This window comes from Haliaeetus albicilla, chromosome 14, assembly GCF_947461875.1.
Source record: "Haliaeetus albicilla chromosome 14, bHalAlb1.1, whole genome shotgun sequence".
NCBI lineage: Eukaryota > Metazoa > Chordata > Aves > Accipitriformes > Accipitridae > Haliaeetus > Haliaeetus albicilla.
This window is the reverse complement of record NC_091496.1, coordinates 33,334,419-33,359,439: the sequence shown is the minus strand read 5'-3', so window position 1 is coordinate 33,359,439 and position 25,021 is coordinate 33,334,419. Positions and strand designations below refer to the sequence as shown.

General features: G+C 40.6%; 1 protein-coding gene across 6 annotated transcripts in view; it reads right to left on the bottom strand.

Moving 5' to 3' along the window:
- The window catches only part of TMEM117 (transmembrane protein 117), a 237,662-nt gene continuing 212,641 nt past the window's right edge, over positions 1-25,021 (bottom strand). For all 6 annotated transcript variants that reach the window (XM_069802220.1, XM_069802224.1, XM_069802221.1 and 3 more), the window contains 2 exons: positions 12,553-12,682; positions 1-2,339 (listed from right to left, as the gene is read on the bottom strand). In XM_069802220.1, coding sequence (XP_069658321.1) covers positions 1,699-2,339; positions 12,553-12,682 — 771 coding nt within the window. In that variant the 3' untranslated portion in view covers positions 1-1,698. The remainder of the gene's footprint in view (positions 2,340-12,552; positions 12,683-25,021) is intronic.

The window sequence follows — 25,021 nt, the reverse complement described above, 5'->3', positions numbered from 1 at the left end:
CAAAGGCCAATAGATTTATTTTTAGTCATAATTTTTAATGGATAAAAATTTAGTATGATTATAAAGTGAACTTTCTCCTGATTAAATATTAAGTGTTCCATACGCAAAATATTTGATTTTGACATTACTGTGATACTGCCTGTCTTTCTTAGTGTCAGAAATATTTATGATTTTAAGAAGGACAATGCACGGGTAAAATGTTTTAAAAAATTGCAAAACTAACAGAATATGTTCCTGCCTCATAATAAACAATTGTTGAATGATGTTTATTAAAACTGGCTCTCAAGTGACAGTTAATAAATGCATAGTTCTATTATGCATGCTAAATTCAACATTCCGAAAACTTAAAAGCAGATAGATCAAAACAACGGAAATAAAAAAGTCACAAAGACAAAATACAGCAACACCAGTAAATGACAGGGAAATAATTCAGACTTAAAAATGACTTCTTATTTAGTAACTTGTAACAACAATTTATAGAACTAAATCAGAGGCAAATCAGAGTCTTTCTGATGTTTTAGATATGCAGTTTCTCTAGTGCATGTAGTTTGATCAGGCAGCAGAGGAATTCATATTACAAAGTCCCCTTCAAAAAAGCAAAAAACCCAGTTTCTCTATGTTTCTGCTTCCAGGCTACACTTATTCATGGATAATGAATGAAGGGGGGAAAAAGGGTACAATAAAACTCAATTATTAATCTATTTTAATTAAAACCCCTAAACCTTTCTTCAGTATTTGGAGAAGTTAGTCTGTCTATATGTGGTGTGTTTCTACGTATATTTCACGAATGCCCAGACCGTATCTGCACTGAACTGCACGAACACTGGATTTAATGGGCTTTGTGTCCTTTACTGTAATCACTCCATTGGCTCTTTGATGTTGCATAGGTTTGGCGTGATGATGGAAAGAGTTGCTTTGACCATGTATTTTCACCTCTGTTTCTAAAAGGTGAAGGGCAAAACTTTTAATCAAGGAGCAGTTTATCTTTAATTAGGAAAAATATAATTAGGCATTATCACCTAATTGCTATTACTGATGGAGAAAGTCATATTTTCACAAGTAGTGACCCATGCTGTATTATCACTCCACTGTTTACCGCATAATGAATCTGTATTTGTGTTTGGCAGCTAGCCAGCAAAAATTAAAAGGTAATCAACATGCTTCTCTGCAGTCCGGTCATCAAAGTCATTGGCTTCACAGATCAGTAAATAACAAAGTCAAGTTGTGATGTCCTAACAGAAACCCTTCTTTAGGAATAACTATATTTATCTCTTCTGTCAAGACATCAAATGATACTTGAAATAACCATATACAAAAAGCTTTGCAAAACAGATTAGAAGAACTGTGCTATACATCTGGTGTTGAGTTAAAAAACAGTTTAATGTCTCAAGGCACCACCACGGTAGAATTTTATACCTGCAAGTAATCATCTAATACACTATTATACAGTTAAGGTAATGTATTAATAAATAGCTTGTGCAATTTTGGGAAGCAATCTATAAAGGAATGTTAGATATACAGTAGGCACGTACTATAATACAAATAAAAAACAAAATTCCTAGAAAAAGCATGCTGAGCACCTTTTGGTATAGGTTGAGTTTCTTATTCTAAACACTATGTAAATCTTAACTTACAAAAGGTAAAACTGAAATCTTATAGTAACTGCTTATTTAAACTGATTTTCCTGGGTATTTGCCTCTATGTCACAGGATTACTCTTAGGGACAGAGGACTCTGGTACTGGCTGTAAAGGGCTATCTTGTTCGTTCAGTTGTGCATTCAAGTTTTCAGAAGTTAGGAGAGAAGAATTAAAAACTATTTCACTTAAGTCTGATTTTATGGATACGAGATGTGGCTCTTGAAAACTTGATGGTTCTTCTACTAACACCTGTGTATTTTCTCGTGTCATTCCCATATCTGACGGTGACTTTCGTTTCATTCTTGTGTATGATTTGTCTAAATTCTCCATGCCTTGGTCAGTTTTCTGAAATCGCCCAAAGAACCAGATGAAGAAACCGAACAAAGCAAAAGCCAACAAACTTGGAATAAAAGCCAGGCATTTGACATCAAGGCTAGAGCCTGTGAATCTGCTGTGCAAGAACATGTCTCCTTCGGCATAGGTCCGGTTGGTCAATGGGTTAGTGTTATTGGATCTCCACTCCCAAGATAACTTAGTTCTGTTAAGGTCTTTCAAGCTTTCCGAGTCCTTCACTGTGTAGATCTTCTGGCCGGGACCGATATATTGACCATATTCATGAGGTTTGTAAAATATTTGGTTCTTCCACATATTCAGATCCAAGATTAAAACAAGGAAGATAATTCCATAGTTAAACCATTTGCCTGTTTGGAAAAAGAAAGTTCTGTCATCTGAAATATCCTTTTTAGAAACAGTACAAATGCAGCCATATGTAAAAGCTACTCAGAGAAAAAAAAATCCCTTTTTTATTAATCTGTAAAGCAAAATTGTAGTAAGATTTCCACCATAGTCAGATTTATGCTGAATATCCCCTAATATTTCACAATTAGGTCTGGGCTCATAATAAAATAATTTTGTAACACAAGCACAGCAGTATATCAATTGAATTCACACTGCAGTTTGTAGGTGACCTGTTGATTAGACCACTAGGTGATGTGGTATAGATCAATAAACCTAAAAAAGCATTAATTCCAGGGCTTAAAAAATATTCACATGGAAATCTTCCATGAAAAGGCCATATTTGATAGAACTGTTTATATGCCAGGAATGAATGAAGTGACTGAAGTTTTGGGGGTTGGTAATTATGTAAATGTTAAGAGTATATACATATATTGTTTGATATACCAACCATGGTGCACAGATGTATTCAGGTGGGGGCAACTGGGTAAACTGTGATTTAGAGATATTACACCCTCGAGAAATAGCAAGGGCTGATTGTATTCTTGGGAGGCTAGTCAGCTTAGCTTTTCCTATAGTCTGTGTAGTGAGAAACTCCTCCAAGGAGTGACTCATAGTGTAACATTAAGCTCCTGCAATACTGGAGGAGGAAACCTTTCTCCTTTTATTATTTAAAATTGCTCTTTTGCATGCTTCCTCCAGGCATCCAAAAGGCGTTAAAGATAACTTATGCAATTGCAAAGCTGGCTCTGCTTTGAGTAGGGTGTTGGAACAGATGAACTCCAGTTGTCCCTTCTAACCTAAATTATTCTATCAATACACAAAAGAAATTATACTACTGTCATAGTCAAAGCATCTCTTACACTCTAGCCGAACATATGTTAAAATCTCACCTGTGCCTTGATGACCCATCAAATCTACATGTCAGCATTATGTGAAAGGACATTCATGGAGGAATGTACCTCCTGGTGATGAATGATATTGGTCTATACTGGAATCATATTTAAGTATGTTCCAAGTGAAAAAGAAAATGAATGTATCAGAGTATTATCAAATTGTTTATGCCATTGGTTTGTAAAGAATAAATGGATTCCAGTTCCTGAAAGTCTGTGTGTTCAAATTGTATGACCAGAATGCTCCAGGAGGGTAAGGAGGGTAACCCCTTGTATTGCAACAATTGTGTTTAATTGTCCTCTTCGGTCTAGATTATACTTAGACTGAAGATGAACAAGAATGTTCATTCTCTTGTGTTATTGTCACTACCCGGAAATCAAACATTACTGAAAAGACCTTGCAGCCAATCCTGTTCACATAATTCCTGAATAACTCCTCTATCTTTTTTTCTGGGTTTTCATCAATATTATAATTGACCTGTTAAAGAAAATTAAGCTTTCAGAAGATTATCACCACATTTTATAATACTTAAGCTTCTTAAAACAACACCAAGACACTGAAAATGATGTGAAAATATGAAATACCACAACAAACAATACAATATAGCTTGACGCTGTTTCCTGGAGATTCTTGCCCTGTATTTCATGTGCTTCTCCCCATCAGAATAACCCTAGCTTCCCCATCACGTATGACCTTTCAACAGACAGAGACAGAATATATCTTGCATAGTGTGTGCTGACGGGCTGGCTGGGACACACATACTGATCAATTGGCTGCTGTCAGATAGAATATAATGGCTGACTTCTCCCTGCCTGTTCCTCAGCTGGGCACTAACTTAGATGATTCTCCTTTACCTAACCACCATTTTTTAGGACACGATGATAATGTCACTATGTTTTGGATTCCCACCCTCTGAAAAATGTTTTTGAAACTGGCCGTGGGTTCAAAAGTTATTTGATGCTGAGTGTTGGATAGAGAGAGAGTGAGACCAACCCACACAGAGCACATGGTCACATAATTCTCATTTCCTTAGGAAAATAGGCTAAATACAAATTACAATGAAACAAATATTAGAACCATTATCTGTTTATCTATGGCCAGTTTGAAAGAAAACATGATTTACTGTACTCTGAACTTCCTTTCTCTGTTATGGTTGTTCACTTGCACACTTTTTGAGACAATAATTTGTCATCAAATACTACTCTGTGTTTCAACCAGAAAGCTGTTTCAACCAGAAAGCAATCCCTTGCTGCATTGTCCCAAAGTTAATTCTTTAAGTCATATTCTTTTCCCAGGAAAACGCATCATAAGCCCATCCAAAAAAAACCTTCCACTTCTTTTGTTATTGATTTCATCAAAATATTATCTGTGGTACTTTGTGTTTTCTGCAGAGGCAAGATAGGTGACTTTCCAGAGGGATCTCCCAGACCCTAGGGATGGTAGGAAGGGGAAAAACTCATGTAGGACCGGTATTTCTCTTTCCCTTCAGCTAGACACAGCAAGACTGAAGGTGTGTAGGGAGAAAACAGACAATTGAAAGATCAAAATACGAAGCATAATGAAATGGGGACATTTTTGAGACAGCCTTTATAAAGGCCGAAATACACTCTTATGGTTTTCCGGATTGTAGGTTTCAGGTATGACTGACAAAGGAAACTTAGACATTGCGATGCTGAGCCACGACCTGCCTCCTCCTTAGGCATGATGGCACCCAGCGGATTTCACATCAATCACCCCTGTGACCACAAAGTCCTGAATGGGACATTTGTAGAGCAAGACACCTAAGGAGTAAGACTTGAGATGGCAGCCTGCTCCTGGTGAAGAAATTGACTCAGAAGCTAGCAGAAAACACGAAAAATGCTGAATAGAGGTAGGCAGGTGCTTGATCTTAGGCTTCACGTAGCATCTATCCTACCCTGTGGTTTCATAATTGTGAATCTCTTCTAAGATGGATCTATCTAAAAAAGGTTCCACCCCTCTTATGTTAAGAATTTGAGTGCCCACCTGATCTAAGAGAGAGATGCATTTCAATTATTCCTGTTTCATGAAAAGCATGAACTCTAAACTCCTTCACTCAGCTCATAGAAAGAGTTAGGCAGGCAGGAGCACAGTGTGGACGATAAAGGGTGCTTAGACAAACAGCTTAGATGCAGACATCCCAGTTAACCAAGATGAATCACAACCTGTACGTCTAAGTGGCAGCTTGTTGCCTGAGACCTGCCTCTGTTCTATAGCGGATCTTCTCACAACTCCTTAAATTTCTCATTTCCAGACAATTTTTCCATCCTCTGTATCACTGTCATGCTCAATGAGCTCTATAATTTTTCCTTTTCTTTTGAAAACTGTTGTCACCACAACCAAACACTGTATTTGAGTAACAGTCTCACCATAACAATATATGAACACAATGACATCTTCCTACTCGTACTCAGTATTCCCTGTAGCCGAGGGCTGCGTTAATCTCCCTAGACACAGAATGACTGGGAGTTAGTGCTGTCTTGGCTACTTACAGAAAGTATTTGCCTCTTTTCAGAATACAGTGTCCTCTGCTGTCTATCCCTCTTCCAAGACATGTACTTTACTGCTGTACTGGCAGGCGTGATAGCCATGTAAGTCCAGTTTACCAAGCAATCCTTCTAGATCACTGATGAATGTGTTGAAGCAAAGTGAACCAAGAGATTTGACAGCCTCCACTCACAAACATCTATTTGATGATAATTCCCCATGACAAGTAATTTCTGAGACTTATACTGACCAACCTTTAACATTATACACGTGTATAATCTATGTATATGAAATGATTGTCTACCACAATTTCATTTTAGCATAATGCTTTTTATAGCAAATTTTAAGTTATATATCAAGCTTATATAGGAAATAAGCTCAGTAAATTTGAAGTCACTCCTGACCTCTCACCTTGTGCATAAACAAGCTCAAGTTTATGGGGTCAGAACAAATACATTATGAAGCTATAGATATTAATTTTCTTTAAAAACATATTTATAGTTTCTTGTACAGTTATAAGTTCTTCAACTTTCACTCCAGATGAAAAGTGGTAAGGGCAAATGGAGCCCCATGCTATGAAGTCATTTAATTTGCCTCTTAACCAATTTCTGTAGGATCAGTACCACTATTGCTCGAGGGTTGGTTCTACTCCAGTGAGATCTGTGTGGCCAAGAATACAGGCATATACCTGCCACTATTTAGCCCTTCTCGGAGCAGGTGGATTTTTCACAGAAACAATTTGAAATGGAAGGATGTAGTAAGATCAGCTCTCAAGACTGGAAGGCTAGTCAATCACTTCAGCAAACTGCAGAGAATTATACTAAGACTCTTCAATGAAGTTACAATGATGTCCTTACGTGCTACACATGACGTTTAGACAGTCAGGAATCTGGTTTGGTGTATTTGGAAACATGGTGCAATATTGAAATTTGGTGCAATAATGATCCCCCAAAAGAAAAATTTGAGGTATGTAGCTAGCCAAGAGCATGCACTGGGTGTCCCTGTGAGGCTGTGATGCAAATGTGAAACCTTCTTCTAGGCATCGTAGCCTACAACCACTTTTGGGGGATGAAAACTCGATTCCTATTTTCTGAGAAAGCGTGGCTGTTGAGGACGATTGTACCTTCATGGCTAGGGCACTCACCAGAAGCAAAGCCTTGACCCTAGAACAACCTCCGCTGATGGCGGTTGGGACCTGCATCGCAGGTCCATGCTCTGAACACCAGCCTATGTGGGACTCTGCTTAGAAACACTCTCCCCTCCCTGCTGAAGCTGAACTGTGCTCGGCACGTGAATGCCAGGGGCCTTCTCATGGTGAGAGAGGTATGGATTTTTCTTTTTCTTTTTTTCCAGAAAGGTACTTATTTTCACCAGCTGAACAAGATGTTTGGGCAGTGGTCATTTTTAAAGAGGCTGATAAGTTCTATGAGAGGTTCAGCAACCAGTCCACAATCCCACGTGCAACTGATTTACTGGGCAGTTGAGGCAGATCCCGCAGGTCCAAATATTCCAAACCAGCTACTGATTCTGGAGCATTTTTATTTTTGTATGTCCACTCTGTAACAGAACAGTCATGTCCTAGAAAAGAGATCCCGTGTAGAAGCCAGTCCTCAGCATCCCTCCTGAGGTCAAGAGGAAACGTGAAAATTCCACTTATTAAGGCCAGACTTAAGCGGCCTCATGCTGTGCAACCGCAGCCAGAGGCTAGTGTAGGAAATGTTGACTTTAGACTCTCATCTAAATTGCAATTTTTGTCTAAAAACATTCAGACACCTCTGTAAAACATTCAGGTATCTTCAAAATGTTCCTCCTATCTTCTGTCACGTTAGTGTTATTAGCTAGATATATGCATACAGACCACTCACAGCTGAACTAAGCCGCAAATCCTCTGAGGTTTTTTCACATCTGTGTGCACGGACAGCTTTGTTTTTACCTCTAACCTTTCTATTTTTGCCCATGGGCTCCCTCCGGCTTCTCTGCGCAGCCGATGCTTGGCCTGAATCTAGACACACTTTTAACTCTGCAAGCCAGCCACGCTAGGCATTCGCCAGCCATGAAGGTGATGGTTTCTCCTTTGGGTGGAAGGGTACTCTGGCTAGACCAGCACTCAGAAAAATGTTTATAAACAGTCAGAAAAATCTCCCAACTGTTTTGATATCCAAACCTTAACATTTCCTATTTGAAACTTATCCACATACTTGACAGCAGATGCTCTTGGATCTCCAGAGCTGCTATTAATGGGTACCAGCCAGGCCCCCTAGTGCCTTTTAACCATGAAAGAATCTGAAGTAACAAAATTTACTTTTAAGTTCTACAAATTTCCCTGGGTATTATAGAAACTAGGATAGACTATGTATTTTCATAAACAGCAGCCCAAGAAGGAAAACACACACTTTGCAATGAACCATCTGTCAAGGGAAATCCAGATGAGTTAAGCAGTTGCAGGAATTCAAGCTATTTTTGATGTTCATAGATAAAAGCAGCTATCAAAACAGGATAGAAATATTTAATACTGAGTAGGTGCTTGCTAGGAGTTCCTAGATGCAAAGAAATTTGAGCAAAATGAGTTACTCGGTTACCAGTGAAAATAAGATACGTTTTTGATAGTAAATTTAAAATTACACCAAAGCATATCAGCTACAGGCTGTAGATGTTAATTCAATATTACTGCCAACTTACAACATTGAGAAATCACAAGTCAGGCCTAAGAAAGCATGTTACTAGTTTAAAGTAGCAAGATGGATTAAAAATAATACACTTAGTACTGTTTTATTTATCTGCTTTTTTAGACATGGAGTTATGCAGAAACAACATGTCATTTTTTTTCCTCTGCAATCATGAGCTTTATTTTATGAAAGCTGAAATTCTCATGTAGCCACTGAATTCAGGAGCTAAGACTTTAAGACAAAATGGGAAAAAAAAAAAAAAAAAAAAAAGGCAACCATCTTAAGACTTGTGATAAAATCAGGAGAGTTGGCAACACCGAGCATGTAACTGTGAAATCCTTCATCTGTACAGAATTGCATGAAGCCATTAAGCATACACCAACAGAAAGGTGGTTTAAAGTCCTTTAACCCTCTGAATGTCCCTTTACTTTGAGCTGCTTCTTTGTGGGACTGTTGCTCATTAGAGCAACCCAGCACCAAATAGGGCTGCTCAGGGGAGTCCTAGGGCTGCTCTTATTTATATCAAACAACAGTGACTAAAACAGACTGTAAAAGAACGTATGAAGAATAAAGTTTGCCAGGAAGAAGATGGTAAATGTTGTTTCAGCCATGCTTTCTTTCTCTTTGCTATTTGGGAGAAAAGGGTTTCCAGTTTCTACAAATCAGGGCACAGGTCATAGATTTACAGCCTGATTTTATCCCTATAGCAAGTACCCTCAGAGAGTTTGCCGATGACACCAAGCTGTGTGGCACGGTCGACACGCTGGAGGGAAGGGATGCCATCCAGAAGGACCTCGACAGGCTTGAGAGGTGGGCCCGTGCAAACCTCATGAAGTTCAACAAGGCCAAGTGCAAGGTCCTGCGCATGGGTCGGGGCAATCCCAGGCACAAATACAGGCCAGGCAGAGAATGGATTGATGCTGCCCTGCGGAGAAAGACTTGGGGGTGTTGGTTGATGAGAAGCTCAACATGAGCCGGCAATGTGTGTCTGCAGCTTAGAAAGCCAACCATATCCCAGGCCGCATCAAAAGAAGTGTAACCAGCAGGTCAAGGGAGGTGATCCTCCCTCTCTACTCCGCTCTGGTGAGACCCCACCTGCAGTACTGCATCTACATCTGGGGCCCCCAACACAAGAAGGACGTGGACCTGTTCCAGCAAGTCCAGAGGAGGCCATGAAGATGATCCAGGGGCTGGAGCTCCTCTGCTATGAAGACAGGCTGAGAGAGTTGGGGTTGTTCAGCCTGGAGAAGAGAAGGCTCTGGGGAGGCCTTACAGCAGCCTTCCAGTACCTAAAGGGGGCCTACAAGAAAGCCGGAGAGGGGCTTTTTACAAGGTCATGTAGTGATAGGACAAGGGGTAATGGCTTTAAACAGAAAGAGGGTAGATTCAGATTAGATGTAAGGAAGAAGTTCCTCACTGTGAGGGTGGTGAGGCACTGGAAGAGGTTGCCCAGAGAGGTTGTGGATGCCCCATCCTTGCTGGCAGTGTTCAAGGCCAGGTTGGATGGGGCTTTGAGCAACCTGGTCTAGTGGAAGGTGTCCCTGCCCATGGCAGGGGGGGTGGAACTAGATGATCTTTAAGGTCCCTTCCAACCCAAACCATTCCTTGATTCTATGATTCTACTAAAATAAATGATATTCAGGCCTTAGTCTTCTTTTCCTGCTTGTTACTAAAAAGAAGTTCTATGGTTAAATTTAACATTCTGGATCCCATGTATTAAACAGGGCTTAAATACAGCAGGCTTCCTGCCATTATCAGTGTCCTACCCCCATGTCATCTGCTGCAGTTGCATTCATGCACATCACTCTCTACCCTCATTTTAGTTTGGATTACATTCATCTTGTTACATATATATTGAACCAGTTCTTTCTTTCTTTTATTAGCTCCTTGATTTGAGTAGAAAATTACAAGTATCGACACATCCACACAATAACCAGAGCTTGAAAATGATCCAAGATTATACCCTAACCTCAGACAAGAACTGATGGCAAGAACAGATGGTTCAAGCAAAACTTACCCAAAGGGAGGTTCTTGTGCCATGTGTTATGGCTGCTTATTAGATCTCCTAAAGGGTGGTGCAGCACCGAGATAAAACAGGCACTCAGTAGACAGAGTACGTGATGTGCAGTCAAATGGATTGATTTGTCTAGTGAATCTAATAAATGGATCTTGTTAATGCTGAGCAGGGAAAAATATTCCTCAGCCCCTATTCATTAGCTCATCCTCATTAAAAGAATGCCTTCTCACCAGAAAATCAGAGAGGCCTCCAGTCCTCTCTGCAGAAGACTCTACAATGCATAAATACTGGTTTCTCTCAGTTGGTCTGTTCTCAAACAACAGCACTGCTAGCAGTTGTATTTCTGACTCCTAATTTATGGGTTTTGCTGTTGCTTATTCTTTGCTCTTCCCTGATTATCACCAATATCCCTGTCCCGTCTACAATGCAAAACTGTTCTTTGCCCTTCAGTCCCTCTTCTACCACCCATTGTTTTTCATCTACATTAATTATATCCTGAGCTTCTGTACCTGATGGGGCAGCCCACCCTTCCATGCTTCAGTCATTGTTCATGCTCCTCTGTGCACCCATTCCGCTCCTCCTCCTTATACAATGGAGTAACTGCTGGGCATCTGGGAGCCTTGTGGAACTGAGTCCCTCCAAATTCATGCTCTAGTCTTAAGAAACAGAAAAAAAATCTTTTTCGCTATCCCTGAATACCATGCCTATTATTCACATCAAATATTTGATGCTTATACTATTACTTTTTTTCTCCTTTCCCTTTTTGCTCACTTGGGAGAGAAAAATGTGTTCGTCATGTACACATCCCATCTTCTCTCACCTTACACCTTTTAGTTACTGACCATGAGATCATTTACTTCATCCTGCTCCATAAACCACTAGTGTCTCATTCAGACATGCCCCAGCCCTTCTTTCTTCTTGCTGGCTGGCTGTTCTCTCTCAGTATTCCAGCAGGGCACCTACATCCAATTTAGAAAAATTTTCTATCCCTCCATCTGTACTTCCTACTGGCCCATTTGCCTTCCCCCATTCAATAGCCAGCAGGTAACTTTTGCACTCTTTTTCTCTTCTTTTCTGTTTTTTAATCTCAGATTTCTACCTTCTCTGCTGAAAATGCCTTTTCTGAGGCCTCATTCAGCCTGTCTTGACTGAGTCCTGGGTTCATCATTCTTTCCTCCTTGGCGCATTCTCTTCCCTTGGCTTTTGCTGCCTGGTGAGCTTGTGACTCACCTGCTAGCTCTTGGCCTTATCTTTTTATCATCTCTGAATGCTCCTTTTGTCCCTGCTCTGCAGGGAGTTTCATATGGCTGTGTCATTGGATGCCCTCATCTATCTTACTCCTGTACAGTATCATGTCCTGTGATTGTTTATATTAGCAGTTGAAGACCCCTGTCAATCCACACCTGCCTTCTTTTGCTATCCGTTATTATCCAAATCTTCCCAATGTAGAGAGAGGAGCTATGCTCCTTCTGCATAGCTTGAAGGTAAAACCAAAATATTTATCCCTGTTTAACCTTCTTCTCTTTTTCATTCCCTACTGTTATTAAAATACTGTCTCACAGTATGCAAGGATCAGGTACTTTTTATCTATAGGTACCATCCATTTGAATAACTGCAATTCTATTTTATTTGAGGTTATTTAACTGTCTGCTTCTGGTTAGATGACTGATGGAAGTATGGTTATGAGTGGCCTTTGCCAGATGAGAATGACCGAAGTTATGAAAAGATATTAGCATAAATCATAGCAAAGGCATCTGAAAGCATAAGAGTTCTGAAAATGAAATAAGCTGCTAATTCCCCTGGAGAGTAATTTTAGATAAAAGATCTCTGAAGCTACATTAGGTATTACTTAGTGTCACAAGAAGTTGCTGAAATCCATGAAAAACAGCAGGTCCCTGATTCGTAAGATACAGGTTCCTCATTTCCCTGAGACGTTTATATATGGATGATGTGGATATGGACAGATAAACAGTTAGAAAAATAGTAATCTGGGACACACACACACACAAAGGATGTGGTTAAGAACATGTTAGCATACATTTATTGCACAGAAGCAGTTCACCGTGTGACTGCGTCACAATCTGTAAGATTACATACCTGTTATATGTATGTGATATTCCTCTTTGAAGATCTTTTGGAAATAAGGTACTTTGAACTGCATGTGTGCAGATGGCAAGCCTGGAAGATTCACTTCAACATCACCCATAAAATGTGGAAACTCCCAGTCCTGTTAAAAAAATGAAAAGTAAGAGCCTAAACATAAGCTTTCATGGTATATTTTTGCCCTTTAAAATGGCTTAAATTAATAAAAGGGAAAGGTTCTATTTTTAAGCCTCCCATTATTGGATTTTTCTTACTTTGACTGAACCACTTGAAATAGAATACCCTGTTTATATAAGACATTACAATATGATTTTTACTTCAGCTCCATGTAATTATGTGTTTAAAAGTTCGCTTTGGAATGACAGTTGAGAACCCGCTGTACCAGCTGATTGTACAAAATAGTCTAAGCATATGAATACCTATATAGCAACCTTGCAATACCAGTTACAACTTCTGTTACTGATTTGGCAAACAGTTTATAGGTAAGAAAGTGGCAAAGAAGGCCTAACCCTTTCAAATATTTCATATATCTGTATTCTTCTTGTTCAGCTTATAGGGTGTTTTCTGTATTTGGTCTTAATACATCTAAATAAACACTGCCTGCAAGTGCAGGTCCTTCAGCATAATCTGCCTGAATCAATCCAAGCACAGTTTTCTCCACTGCTGTATTTCAGCTGACAAGGTAATGCTGGAAATGTGGAAGCTCTTACCCACCATTATCCCTATTTTGGTAGCATGTGGTAACCCAGCTGAGGAGGAGCTGCATTTAAAGGAATTTTTCATTTGGTTATCTGCACCCACCATCAGTCACTTGGAAATGGGTATAACAGCATGGCTCGTTAGAGCCCAAACTGAAAGCCTAGCACTAGTGCTAGAATCAGTACGATTACCGCCACAGAAATCACTGTGTGCTGCAGACTGTTGGTGACCTGCTGTTAAAAACACACTGGCCCTGTTCCCATGCACAGCCCTGGATTTGTATCCCACAAGTTAGTGCAACAAGCACCTGGATGACTAAAAGTAAGATAAAGGAATCTGTAAAGTGAGGAGCTCTGTGAGTGACTTGTGCTTCCTTCACATGAAAGCCATTCCAGCGCAGCCATCTCCCCAGAAGAACCAATTCCTTTTTTTTTTTTTTTTTTTTCAGTTTTATAAGGCTGGAAAATTTCCTAGCAGGGTAATGAAAAAAAATTATTCAAAACTAAGAATCATCACTGAAAGATAAATCACTATATATATTACTTAACTTCCAAGAATTCCCAACCCCTCCAACATTTTCTGCAGCAGAAGGGAAATAGAAGAGTTTTATCAGCAGGGAATAGCATGGCCCAAACACTAACAGCAGCTGATTTGTGCTAACTCCTTGTGATACTGAGCTAAATGAACTAATAGGAGTACAAGCAAGGAGAAAACCTGACCCTCTGTACCTGGTTCTCAATGTTCACAGTGATACAGAAAGTACCAATTTGCAGATGCAGAAGATAAAAGAAATAAGGATGCTCTCCTTTTGCCTTATCACTAACACAACACATGCACTCCTGGTCATGAGATATGGTAATAACCGCCCAGCTGCGCAATCCCTTACACTGCATCTGCAACCATCCCCTCGCAGGTGGTAGACAGCCAAAAAGTGCCCAAAGATAAAATTTTTTGGGGTGTACACTCTCAGTTTACAGTATCTAAGATACATCTCTGGACTGGTGTCTCACATTAAGCCATACATACTCTCACCCAGGAATAAATAGGAAGAAATACATTAAATATTCCTGAAGATAAACAAATGGAGAGCTGGGGACTCTGCATTAGAAATAAGTAAATGCGGGACTATAAATCCGGCCTCCTGCTCTTGGCTTGCCCCAATACTTCTACTATGCCTTTTGCTGATTTACAGATAAAATTCCACTGTACAGAATTTTGTATTGGACTGTGTCTTTGCATCTGAGTTTTATAAAAAAGTTCAGCATTTTTTCTGATCTGTATGAATATTACCTGATAATGAGTAACTAGAATGCCAGCTCTGTCAGATGTGCAATTTACTGTATTATTTGTCTCAGCAAACAACTACTGAGACTGGAAAATATGTCACGAAACAAAAGCAAACCAGAGAGATCCAACCTCAGCAGTGTGCTACTGTTTACATAGAACAGACAGGTGAGTGGAGAGCCCATTAGAAAAATACATATTTGACACTCCAAACTATGGCTACCTTTCACGTGTACATTATTTCACATTTTCTAAATATAAACCCCATACTGTATGAAGCACGCCTGAATTGTATCATGACCTCTGTTACCCTGTAGACCCATAATATGTTATTTCCATCGCTAGAGAGATGGGCACAGGCTGACACTGGAGACCTCACAGCTGTAAACGACTCACCAGTGCTCAGCTAAAGAAATGCAGATCTGGGACTGGACGAAACTGCTTTTCAGGGTAACAAGGAGAACAAAAAAGTATCTAACATACGTGAAAGGCACTGTGTACAGTAAACCTGGCTGTAACGTGGAGCTTCAGATCAGTGAAGAAACAGCAAGGTCTAAAAGTGTGTTAGCAAACATAAAAATGCCCCCAAGTGGATCCCGGAGTGAGGAAAAAGAAACCGTCACGATGGACGTCACGACCTTCCCAGCAAAGGACTCCAGATGCCCATGAGACACCGTAATGCCCCCACTGGCCCCCACCAGACTGAAACTGCCCATTTCGGGACCCGCAGGAACTGGGGGAGGGTGGATGAAACACCAGGAAAAGCAGTAGAAGCTAAGAAGTGTGTGTTTAACAATTTTGACATTAATATTACTGAAACTTTTTTCTGCACAGAAGTATTATTTTCTGTAATAATTAGATCTCAACTAATAATGATGCAGGGAAACACTGTTAAAATTTAAATGATACCAATAATAAATTCTTGGCTTTATGTACAAGGTGTTTCTTCTTCACCCATAAATAACCTTTTGAATGTAACACCTTTATCAGTATGATTATAAAATCTGTTATTTAACAACAGACCCACTGGAAATACAGAAATAAAATTAAAAAAACCCAACAAAATAAACCAGAACACAATAAAATGTACTTGAAAGCAATATTAGAAAAAGGAAACTAAAATAATGAGTTAAACTTACTGACTTCCATGAAAGTCACTACAGCTACAGCACTTAGGAAAATGAAGCTTCAATTTAGGTGATTAAATAGCCTTTGGGGCTTCAGTTGGCTCACAGCTTTGGCAAGTGTGAGCATTTACTGTCCATGTAGTGACATTATCACCTGCGGCCACCGAGCTGTAGTATTATTATTGTGCAGGAGAAGAGCAGATGACTATTAACTTTTCAAGGCTAATGCCAGTATCAGGTTGTCAAATCCAAACCCAACAAAGTGGCCATTTTGCTACCTAGATTCTAAGAAAGCGTTGTCCAAAATCTTTTGACTCTGTTATAATTTTTTTCCTTACTGACATGCAAAAGACAACTTAATTTCAGCAATATCCAGAAAAGCATTTTTCCAAGAAATTCAAGGTGCCTAGAAGGAATAATCTACCTCATTTATTAATAGGTCCACTAATAGCACAAAGGTACAAGCCCATAAATCTAACCGCTTCCCTCTCTGGAACACAGCTCGGGTCTGCATCGTGCTTTCATACACGGCATTTTCTCTCTGTGGTCTCTGATATCAGTCTGTGCTATCAATCTGTGCTCACGTCCAGGACACGAGTGACATACGCTATGTTCTTTAAGTTCTCAGCTCGTAATTATGCAAAATTCACTTGATCAGCTTTAGTCCTTATTGCTGAGGTGCCCGTACTTTGCTGTATCTGGTATCTCATTAGGAACTGGGCCCAAAATACCATATTTAGAATGTACAACCATACTGTTAGCTCGTATTTGTATCTCTCATACTGCATGAACAGATTGCTTTTTCTTTAAATCCATCAGCACCAAATTTCTAATATTCATCTACTTCAGTGGTTTCCAACCTGGCAGGTCTGTAGCATACCTCTACGCAGTTTATGAAGAAGAAACCAACCCAGAACCAGCAGGCTTAAATCAGCCGCACAGAGGTCTCTAACCTCACCGGCAAGTTTTGTGGGATGTGCAAAGCAAATGAGGTTATTGCCTCATTTCACTCTAGTCATCAGGAAAGGGCAGCCAGAGGATGAATTTAAGATCACTGAGGGGTTCATCCTAGTGTTGCAATGGGCAAAGGGAGCACCTCTAATTTCCATCAGCTACCTCATTAAGCCCAGAAGCACAGACAAAACTGGATGCTGCAAAAGAGGAGATCATGGTATTTTGATTTTTTTTCCCCTTTGCTTCTAGTTCCCCACGCCAAACGAATGCACACACACTCTCTGCTGCAATGCCAGGTATTGGTTTAAGACCCCACAGTGGAGCTGGCAGCACTGATTTGGTATCTCTGTAAATAAAGCTATTTTTAGTAATGGTAACTGAGCATCAAAGCCACAATTTCTGATAGGATCTGGCTCTTCCCTGCCATCACCTGAGGAAAAGAGAAGTCGTTGCCTGGGGAAGCCCTGTCCTGACCCTGAGCCAGGACACATGGTTGCCCTGGGGCTCCCGGCCAGCAACACCCAGCACCCCGGCAGGCTGCAGGATTGCTCCTCGCTGCTCGGGGGGTTTTATTGCAGGCTCTGGGCTGCGTCTCCCAACCCCGGAGGAGCAGGACCAGGTGCCGGCAGGATTCAGCAAGGATGATAAGCTGTGCGGGAGGGCGATGCTTAGCCCTCAGCCGACTCCATCCCATGCTTCGTGCACGCACGACCCCGCGTCCCTCAGCCACCGGCCCCTTTCCACCCGGGGAAAACTGCCACAGAGAAGGTGGGACCGGGATTAAAAACCAGTAACGATTCATGGTAAACAAACGTGCCACGCTTTCATCTCTCCTCCTCTCTGGATGTAGCTCATAGGGTGTTTGGTACACAGTAAATATGAAATAACACTAAAAATAATATAAACACTGTGCAGATATGATCATGAAAGAGGACAAACGCACACTGAATATTTCTGCTTTAAGTGGTGATGATATATGCTACATTTAATGCTAGGAACGCATTTGTACTTTAACCCCCTCAGAATAATAAATAAACAAACATAGAGGGAAGGAACTGAGAAAAGGCATATATGAATGTGTATATGTGTGCTTGTTCCAGAAACTGCCTACAGCAGTTTTTATTTAATTTATTAAAATCCTTTTAACTTATGAGGTAGAAGACTGTGCGTTTTCAGGTATCTTTGCATCTCTTAGATAGCTTTGTTTCAACTCTCAGAACATGGCAGACAGGCAGACAGCTAGAGGAAATTTAATGAGAGGCAATGGTTGTATATTCTTGCAAGTGTTTGAAGTAAGAAATGAACAGCTGGAATTCAGAGACAAAGGCCCGACTCCTCTGTGGTTATCTCTACCTTCATTGCAGTGCTGCAACTTGCAGTGATCTCTGCAGCTGAGATCTCTGCAGCTGTGAGCTGCTGAAGTACAAACATCATTTTAATATTTCATTCAAACGTACATAAGAAGGGAAGTCAGCAGCCATGACTAGAACTCACTTTCATGCCCGTGAGATCAAATCTACTGCTCAGTTTCTGGCCTTCTATTCTTTGCCAATACCTTATTTAAATAGGAAGAAAGTTTGATAGACATTGTGGTTTTTAGCCCTCACTAAACGAAAAATATACATCTACACTTAACATTGCCACCTGTACACTTGTAGGGCTTCAGTGTGACTACTTAGCTCCCACGGTGCAAGATGACACGCTCTTCTTCAAAAGACCTCCTGCTTCATGTTGGTACTATCAGTGCTAATCTATTCATAGTTTTCACGTCCAGAAAGTTTTATTTGATCTGCTCATCTGTTTTGGCTTCACCTGCTTGGATTGTTACTGGCAATAACAATCACAAAACCCCATCAGGAACTGTGGCACAAAGTCCCTAATTGCAGACACAGCTACACCTTTTATCCCTTAGTCTTGATTTAAAGAATTCAAAATACGGAAAATCCACTGTAACAGTGGAGTCACTGTTTCAGTTGAGCTCCAAGCTGCTGAGACAGAAGGCTGAAGACAGCTTCCAGGACCAGAGGTGGGTACAGAAAGGCTATGCCTGCGCTATATGGCAATGTAAGGCATGGACATACCCACAACCTTGCTTTCGTTCTCCGTCATCTTCGTGCTCTTCTCCTCCTCAGTCTTTGCTTAGCTTCTCCAAGCTCCTGGCCCTTCTCTAGAACCATCACTGCAAGTCTTGCTCATTTTCTCCCTTATTTGAGAAAATGATAATAAGATGGCAATAACTCGCTCCTTGAGAGTAAAAGCAGCAATACAGCCTCTTTTTATGTGTGTGCCTGGCCTTGAATGACCCCTTCCATTAAAAAATCATTACAGAATCCTTTAGTCTATTATCCATTTCTGCTTATTTAAAGGCAACAATTCCCAGGCCACCCAGGTCCCAAATAAGCCCTGGGTCTCTGCACTTAGACACTAATGCATTTTGAGCCTAGACAAAGCTGTGTATGCACATGTCCTCAAAACAGTGACCCTTGTTACTGAAATGTCTGAATTGGTATTTAGCTTTTCCACAGCAAGCACAAAGTAGTATCAAAATTTCAGACCACCTAAAATAAGTGGTGCTTGCATTTCACTGAAATCCATGCCTATAGTCACTGGCAGATGCCTGATTTGTGATAGACGGCACTCCCTCTCTCTCCCCTGTGACTATAGCTTCTTCTATCATCTTCTATTCACTCCTCACAACCTGGTAGTGCCTTGATACTGCAGATCTGTTCTGCATAACATATCAGAGATATGACAATTCCTATCAAACCCCACAGCTAAAATTTTTATCGAGGCTCTCATCATCTGCTGTTCAGTTACATTGGCATCTTTCCCTCTGGCCTTCACAAGTGCAGTTGTTCTCCACCGATACAGAAATGCTGCTGCAAAGACCATTCTCCTAGTCTGTTTCTTTGACCACGTCATTCTTTTCTTTGATCAAAAAAAATATAGGTCACTTCCTTTTATATTCAAATCCCTTCAGATCTTTCACTACCCTAGGTACAGACTGTCTATATGACAGCTGCTCCTTCAATCATTCTATAAATTCAGGCTGCGAATCTTTTCTCTATTTAAAGAAACTTTCCCCTGTGCAGTTCCCTATCAGCTGCAGAGCTTTCTCCTTTCTCGTTTTTTATAATTATTCTTTGCTATGAGAAACCGTGAGGATGTCACGCATTAGGTATCCTGGATTACCTGTCATCCTAAGGAAGTCACTATTGCTTATACCCGCCTGTCCAACCAGCCGTAACTCTTCGCTTTTCTCTAGCAATGGAATGCTCTAGGACTAGAGTTGTATTTTGGTTGTCTTTGAGCATCACCCAGCACAATAATGCCCCAGTCCTTAGTGACCATTGCTAGTTCCTTGGTAGGACAAATATTGCTAGTAGTGTGAAGAATTAATGGCTATCCATTCTTTCTGTTACTTTAGGAACAAATTCTGTCTGAAAACAAGCCAGAGCACAAGGAAGGACGGACTCTAGAAGGTCTCACATCTTGAGATGTGTAGTGACCAGGAACAACAGTAATCACCATTTCCCGCTGAGGGCAAGGACTGTTCTTTCTTACAGCTACCCTTTAAGTTTTAGCTACTCATGAGAGTCAAAGAGGAGCAAGGTGAAACAGCTTTATCCATGCCAGAGGTGCAGCAGACATCACTAAGCACAGCCTCTGTGCACACCCAGAACGTCCTAGGAGCAAGTCCACCAGTTTCTCCATCAGGCAAATGTGAGGTCTCACATATCTCAGTGACACTGTGAGGTTCCTCTTCTTTGTAACTCGCTCTCGCCTGTTGATTAGCTATTCGCAAGTGCTCAAAATGCCGATTAAAAAAAGCTGCTCAAAAGTAAATGTTCTCCTATTTTGCCTCTGAGTTTCTCCAATTTTTGCAAGCTTTTGCTCTTGCTTTACTGTCTCACTCATGTCTGACCTTGGTTGAGCTAAACAGCTATCAGGTAGTTCATCTGGACGAGAGACACCAGTGTGAGCTTTTCTAGTTAATTCTTGAGTCCGATAAGCTGCTAAATAAAGTGGTAATGTTACAATATTGTGTACCTGTCAGAGACAAAGAAATCAGCTCCTGCAAAGCAACTGTGTCTTGTTCCCTACGTGAAACCTCCCTAAACCACCGGCAAGTCAGTCATAATGGTTTTTCTAACTACCTCAGCAACACACTTTATGAAAGCCACTTCTGTGGTGAATAGGAGAAATGAACATTCACTAATAATATGCAATACTTATATTTACAGATTTACTGAGACTACAGCTTGCTGTCAAGGGAAATCACAACAGAGCAGTCAATCTTTCTGGTACCCTAGAAGACCAAATATCTGACTATGAAGTGGAGTATAAAAATAAATTTTAAATACATTACTATGCAATCATCTCCAACAATATGACTACATATGCGCTAATACATATACCATTGCCTTGTGGAAAATATACGCACATCACAGCTGAACAGTAGTATGAAATTTGGAGCATTTCAGGATTTGTAAAGACTGCTAATGCCATTTGTACCTATTTGAGAACAGTAAGCTCTACTCAGAGTTCTGAAGTAATTTTGCATTAAGGCAGCTGTCTCCAGCTAATTTCAGCTGCATTAAAGTGTATATGGTCCCTTTCTCCTTCCAAATACCCACGTACATGAATTTCCTTGTTGCCTGATATTCAAATCTTAAGAGTGGTTTTTAGTGTTGCCTAAACCCAAGAAGATAGATTTGCAGTAAAATACCTGAGCAGTATTTTCCTCGCTATGAGCTTTGCAACATAATAAAAATGGTGTTACAGAAATGAAGAGTATCTGGAGCAAGGGGATTACTATGCGTTGCTCACTGCAGATGGAAAGTAAATCAGCCACCTTAACATTAGAAATGGATGACTGAGGAGCCGTTCTGTTCTGGACAAAATCCCTTCAGATCATATGTGCTCTGAAGAGTTTTACCATCACCTGTTCTGAGAAAATCTGGGGCTGGTTACAAAAAACCTATTAAATTGCCCTTTGGTATTAAGCGCAATCTGAAGTGGCATGTCTGGACCAATGGTCTCAGTTTGAAACTTTCATCCAACTTGTTCTGGTTAATCTGTAACTGTAAATCACACATGTGCTTGTGCAGGGTTCAACTTGCTGTGATTATGGCAGTGAAACAGTAATATTAATTTTCTATTCAAGAAAAAACCAGGATTATATGCTGCGTTTGACTGATACTGAGAAAATTAATAGAGCTTAAGAAGATGACAGAAAGTAAAAACACCGCGTGCATATGGAATGCGGGGAGAAATGTGTCTCAAATTTAAATGTGGGGTTTGCAAACAACTCAGGGCAAATGCCCTGTCCTTTAAAAACAATCAGTAATAACTCTTTTCCAAAATTATTTTCCTCCTCCTAACTTGTGCTAATTAATACACCCGTTTTAATATATAAGGAAAGAAAAAGGAAACTGTGTGCAAATGTTGCAAGAAGAAAGGCTGACTTCACAAAACGTGGCTACCCGCACTTAAGTTTTTGTTTCAGGGACAACAGTAACATGGAATATATTTGGTCTTGCCAGCTCCCCCTCTTGTTTTTTTTAGTTGAAGTTAAAATACTCTTCTGTGTCCTGAGTTTTAGCTTGCTAATAGGATTAGCAGCGGCAGCATACTGAACTTGCGACTGAGTTGCCTTCATTTCCTGAAGGCAACATATCCCGTTCCTGAAATCCTCCTTCACGCTCCCCCTCCAGCCCCATTCATCTTCAAAAGCTGTGGTGTGGCCATTAGGCACATCTGTTCCAGAAGTAACAGCAGCTTGTTTGGTATCAGTTGGGGTGGCAGTAGGAAACGCATACATTCTGTTTGCATAGCCATTATGTAAACACATCTGGGTAGCAAAAGAGGATATAAGGAAACACATAAAGCTCAGGAGGTGCGCACGTAAAAATAAAATCAGCTCCGCTTGCATATCAGTATCTCTGGAACGTGTTTTCAAACTGCCATCAACCATCTAGAGTACAAGTGAAAATGGGTATATGTTATATGGGTGTTTATTTTGTCCATTCTTACCGGCATTATACCTGCTGTCAAATCAGCCTCTAACATTTATTGTGTGGATTACTTGCCGCTCACCGGGATGGGAACTAGCACCCAGCTAGCTCCCTTGTAGCCACCTGCCTTTAGGGGTCCTGGGCTCCCAGCTGAATCCCCCTCGGGGGGTTTCAGCCGCGTCCCGCTCCAGAAGCCTGATGAGCCACTCGGCTTGTCAGTACATGCTACAAAGCAGATGTCCTCTCTCACACTCGGAATACATAAGCCCTAACTGGCAGCAATGGCTGGTCTAATGACCTCTGAATACCTTTTCTGTGTTTGTCATGATCTACCTACTTTTTTCCATGAATCATCGTAATTTTAATAATCACACGAGGCAGTTTCTCTCGCCTCCCTCACCAGGTCAGGAAGCTAAACAGCAGAACGCTCACCGAGATGCTCTGGCGAGGTGCATCCTCATCAAATAGGAGCATCTCCCTTTGCCCCCTGCAATTAAAATTCAGCGCAAACCATCACCTATTTCAACAGAATTTGAATGGAATGGCCCACTCTTCTGATAGAAATGGACTGGAAAAGCTCCTGGGAAGTACCAATCCATGAAAACAAAAAGAAAGAGCTTTCTTAACCGCACTGGTGCGAAATACAGGCTCAGTCCGGTGTGTGAGATACAGACTGTCAAATTCAGTAACAACGGAGCCAGGAAACCCAAACCACCAGCCCAGAGTCCTCAGCAGCTTTTTTGCCTGACAGTGTCCCCTCAGAGAGCGAGATGCTGAAGAGCAACTGGGTCTTCACCAACCACCTGGATGAGGAAGAAGGGATATGACCATGAAGGTGCTCCCCCGCCAGTTTAACAAAAGAGACTGTGAAAGGTAAAATGAGAGATTCTTACACCGGCAGCCGTCCCGTCTCAGGTGAATTCTGGTGAGTACACAACTCAGCATTGGATCAAGGCCTCGAAATGATGTGCAGTGTGTTTTTATAAGTGTATTAAATTCTAACTGTATTATTCTATTATACGAAATAGTTTCCCAACTTCTAAAAAAAGACATTCTTAAATTACAAAACGATTTACTGAATCAGACACCAAACATACTCATCTTCATCAACACACAGAAGAAAAATTATGGGAAAATCCAATTGCCAAGAACCACTATAAGATATTTGTCATAAGATAATCCTTATTTCATTGTATTGTACATCATTTAACTAGAGGGACTCTGAGAAAAATAAGAAAAAAATAGTCTCCCTATGTAAGTACAGGTCTAGTAGTTTTATTATTTTCAGTAACAATAAGAGGCTACATAAAACTAGTGTGCTGCTTGGATTATTACACTGTATCTTCCATAGAGACCACGGCATTACATTAGTCATTCACTGCAGTTCAGTGACATGAAATATCCTCTTATTACAGAGAGTGTATGTCACTTAATAGTTGCAGAAATTATTTACTTAAGCTCTCCCCTTCTCATCCGCCCTCCCCTCTCCAAAAATCCATTCATTTTCCTATCCCTTGGGGAAACGCCGCCAGTACTCCCTGTATGTTATGCATACATAAATTACACGCCTTAAAGAAGGAACAAAATCATAAACCCAAAAATACAGCCTCCAATGTGAATAAAAATTAGGGAAGATAATTCTTCTCTACAGCCTCCTCTCTGACCCCAATGCAAAAGCTCCCTTCCTGAGTGTGAGAGAGGAAAAATGCAATTTCAGCTTTTTATACCAGAGCAATATATCTGCCTTTGCCAAGCGCATGCAGAAAACATGAACTTCATCCTAAAAGGTTTTCAGTGTTTAGAAACCACCTGGGAGAACTTGTCAAAAACACAGTGAACCAAGTTCTAATTGCACAAACTCACCCTGGTCTTGACAAACACAACAGTTTGGTTTGAAGTTCAAAACTGTTCCCATCAAAATCCTTGGGAGCAGAGAGAATGTTGCTAAGGTGTCTTTTTGAATCTCAAAGACAAAATCAGAGGCTGGTGGTGTGCAATGAATGAAAGCGTTCTCCTAGTGAGATTTGAATCTAAATATAGCAACTATGCTGATCACAAGGAAAGGCTGAATTATAATTTTAAAAAAATGACAGATGAGACAGGGTGGACAACCTCAAAAGGTTTGGAAATTCAGTGTAGATAAGAAACCATATATACAGCACTTGGCAGAAGCTTATCCAAACTAACAGACCCTTCTGAAGGATGCCCTCCTGCAACCCTTCTATTCGGTCTTTACTTTTGATCTGCAAGAAATCCCTTTTCCCCCCTCAATGCCAATGCTATTTTTGGAAGACAACTTGCTAATTTCCTTCCACAGAGAATTTTCTTTGGGGTCAATTGTAAGTGCCCCACAAGCCCCTCTTTTTGGAGGGGAAGATGGAC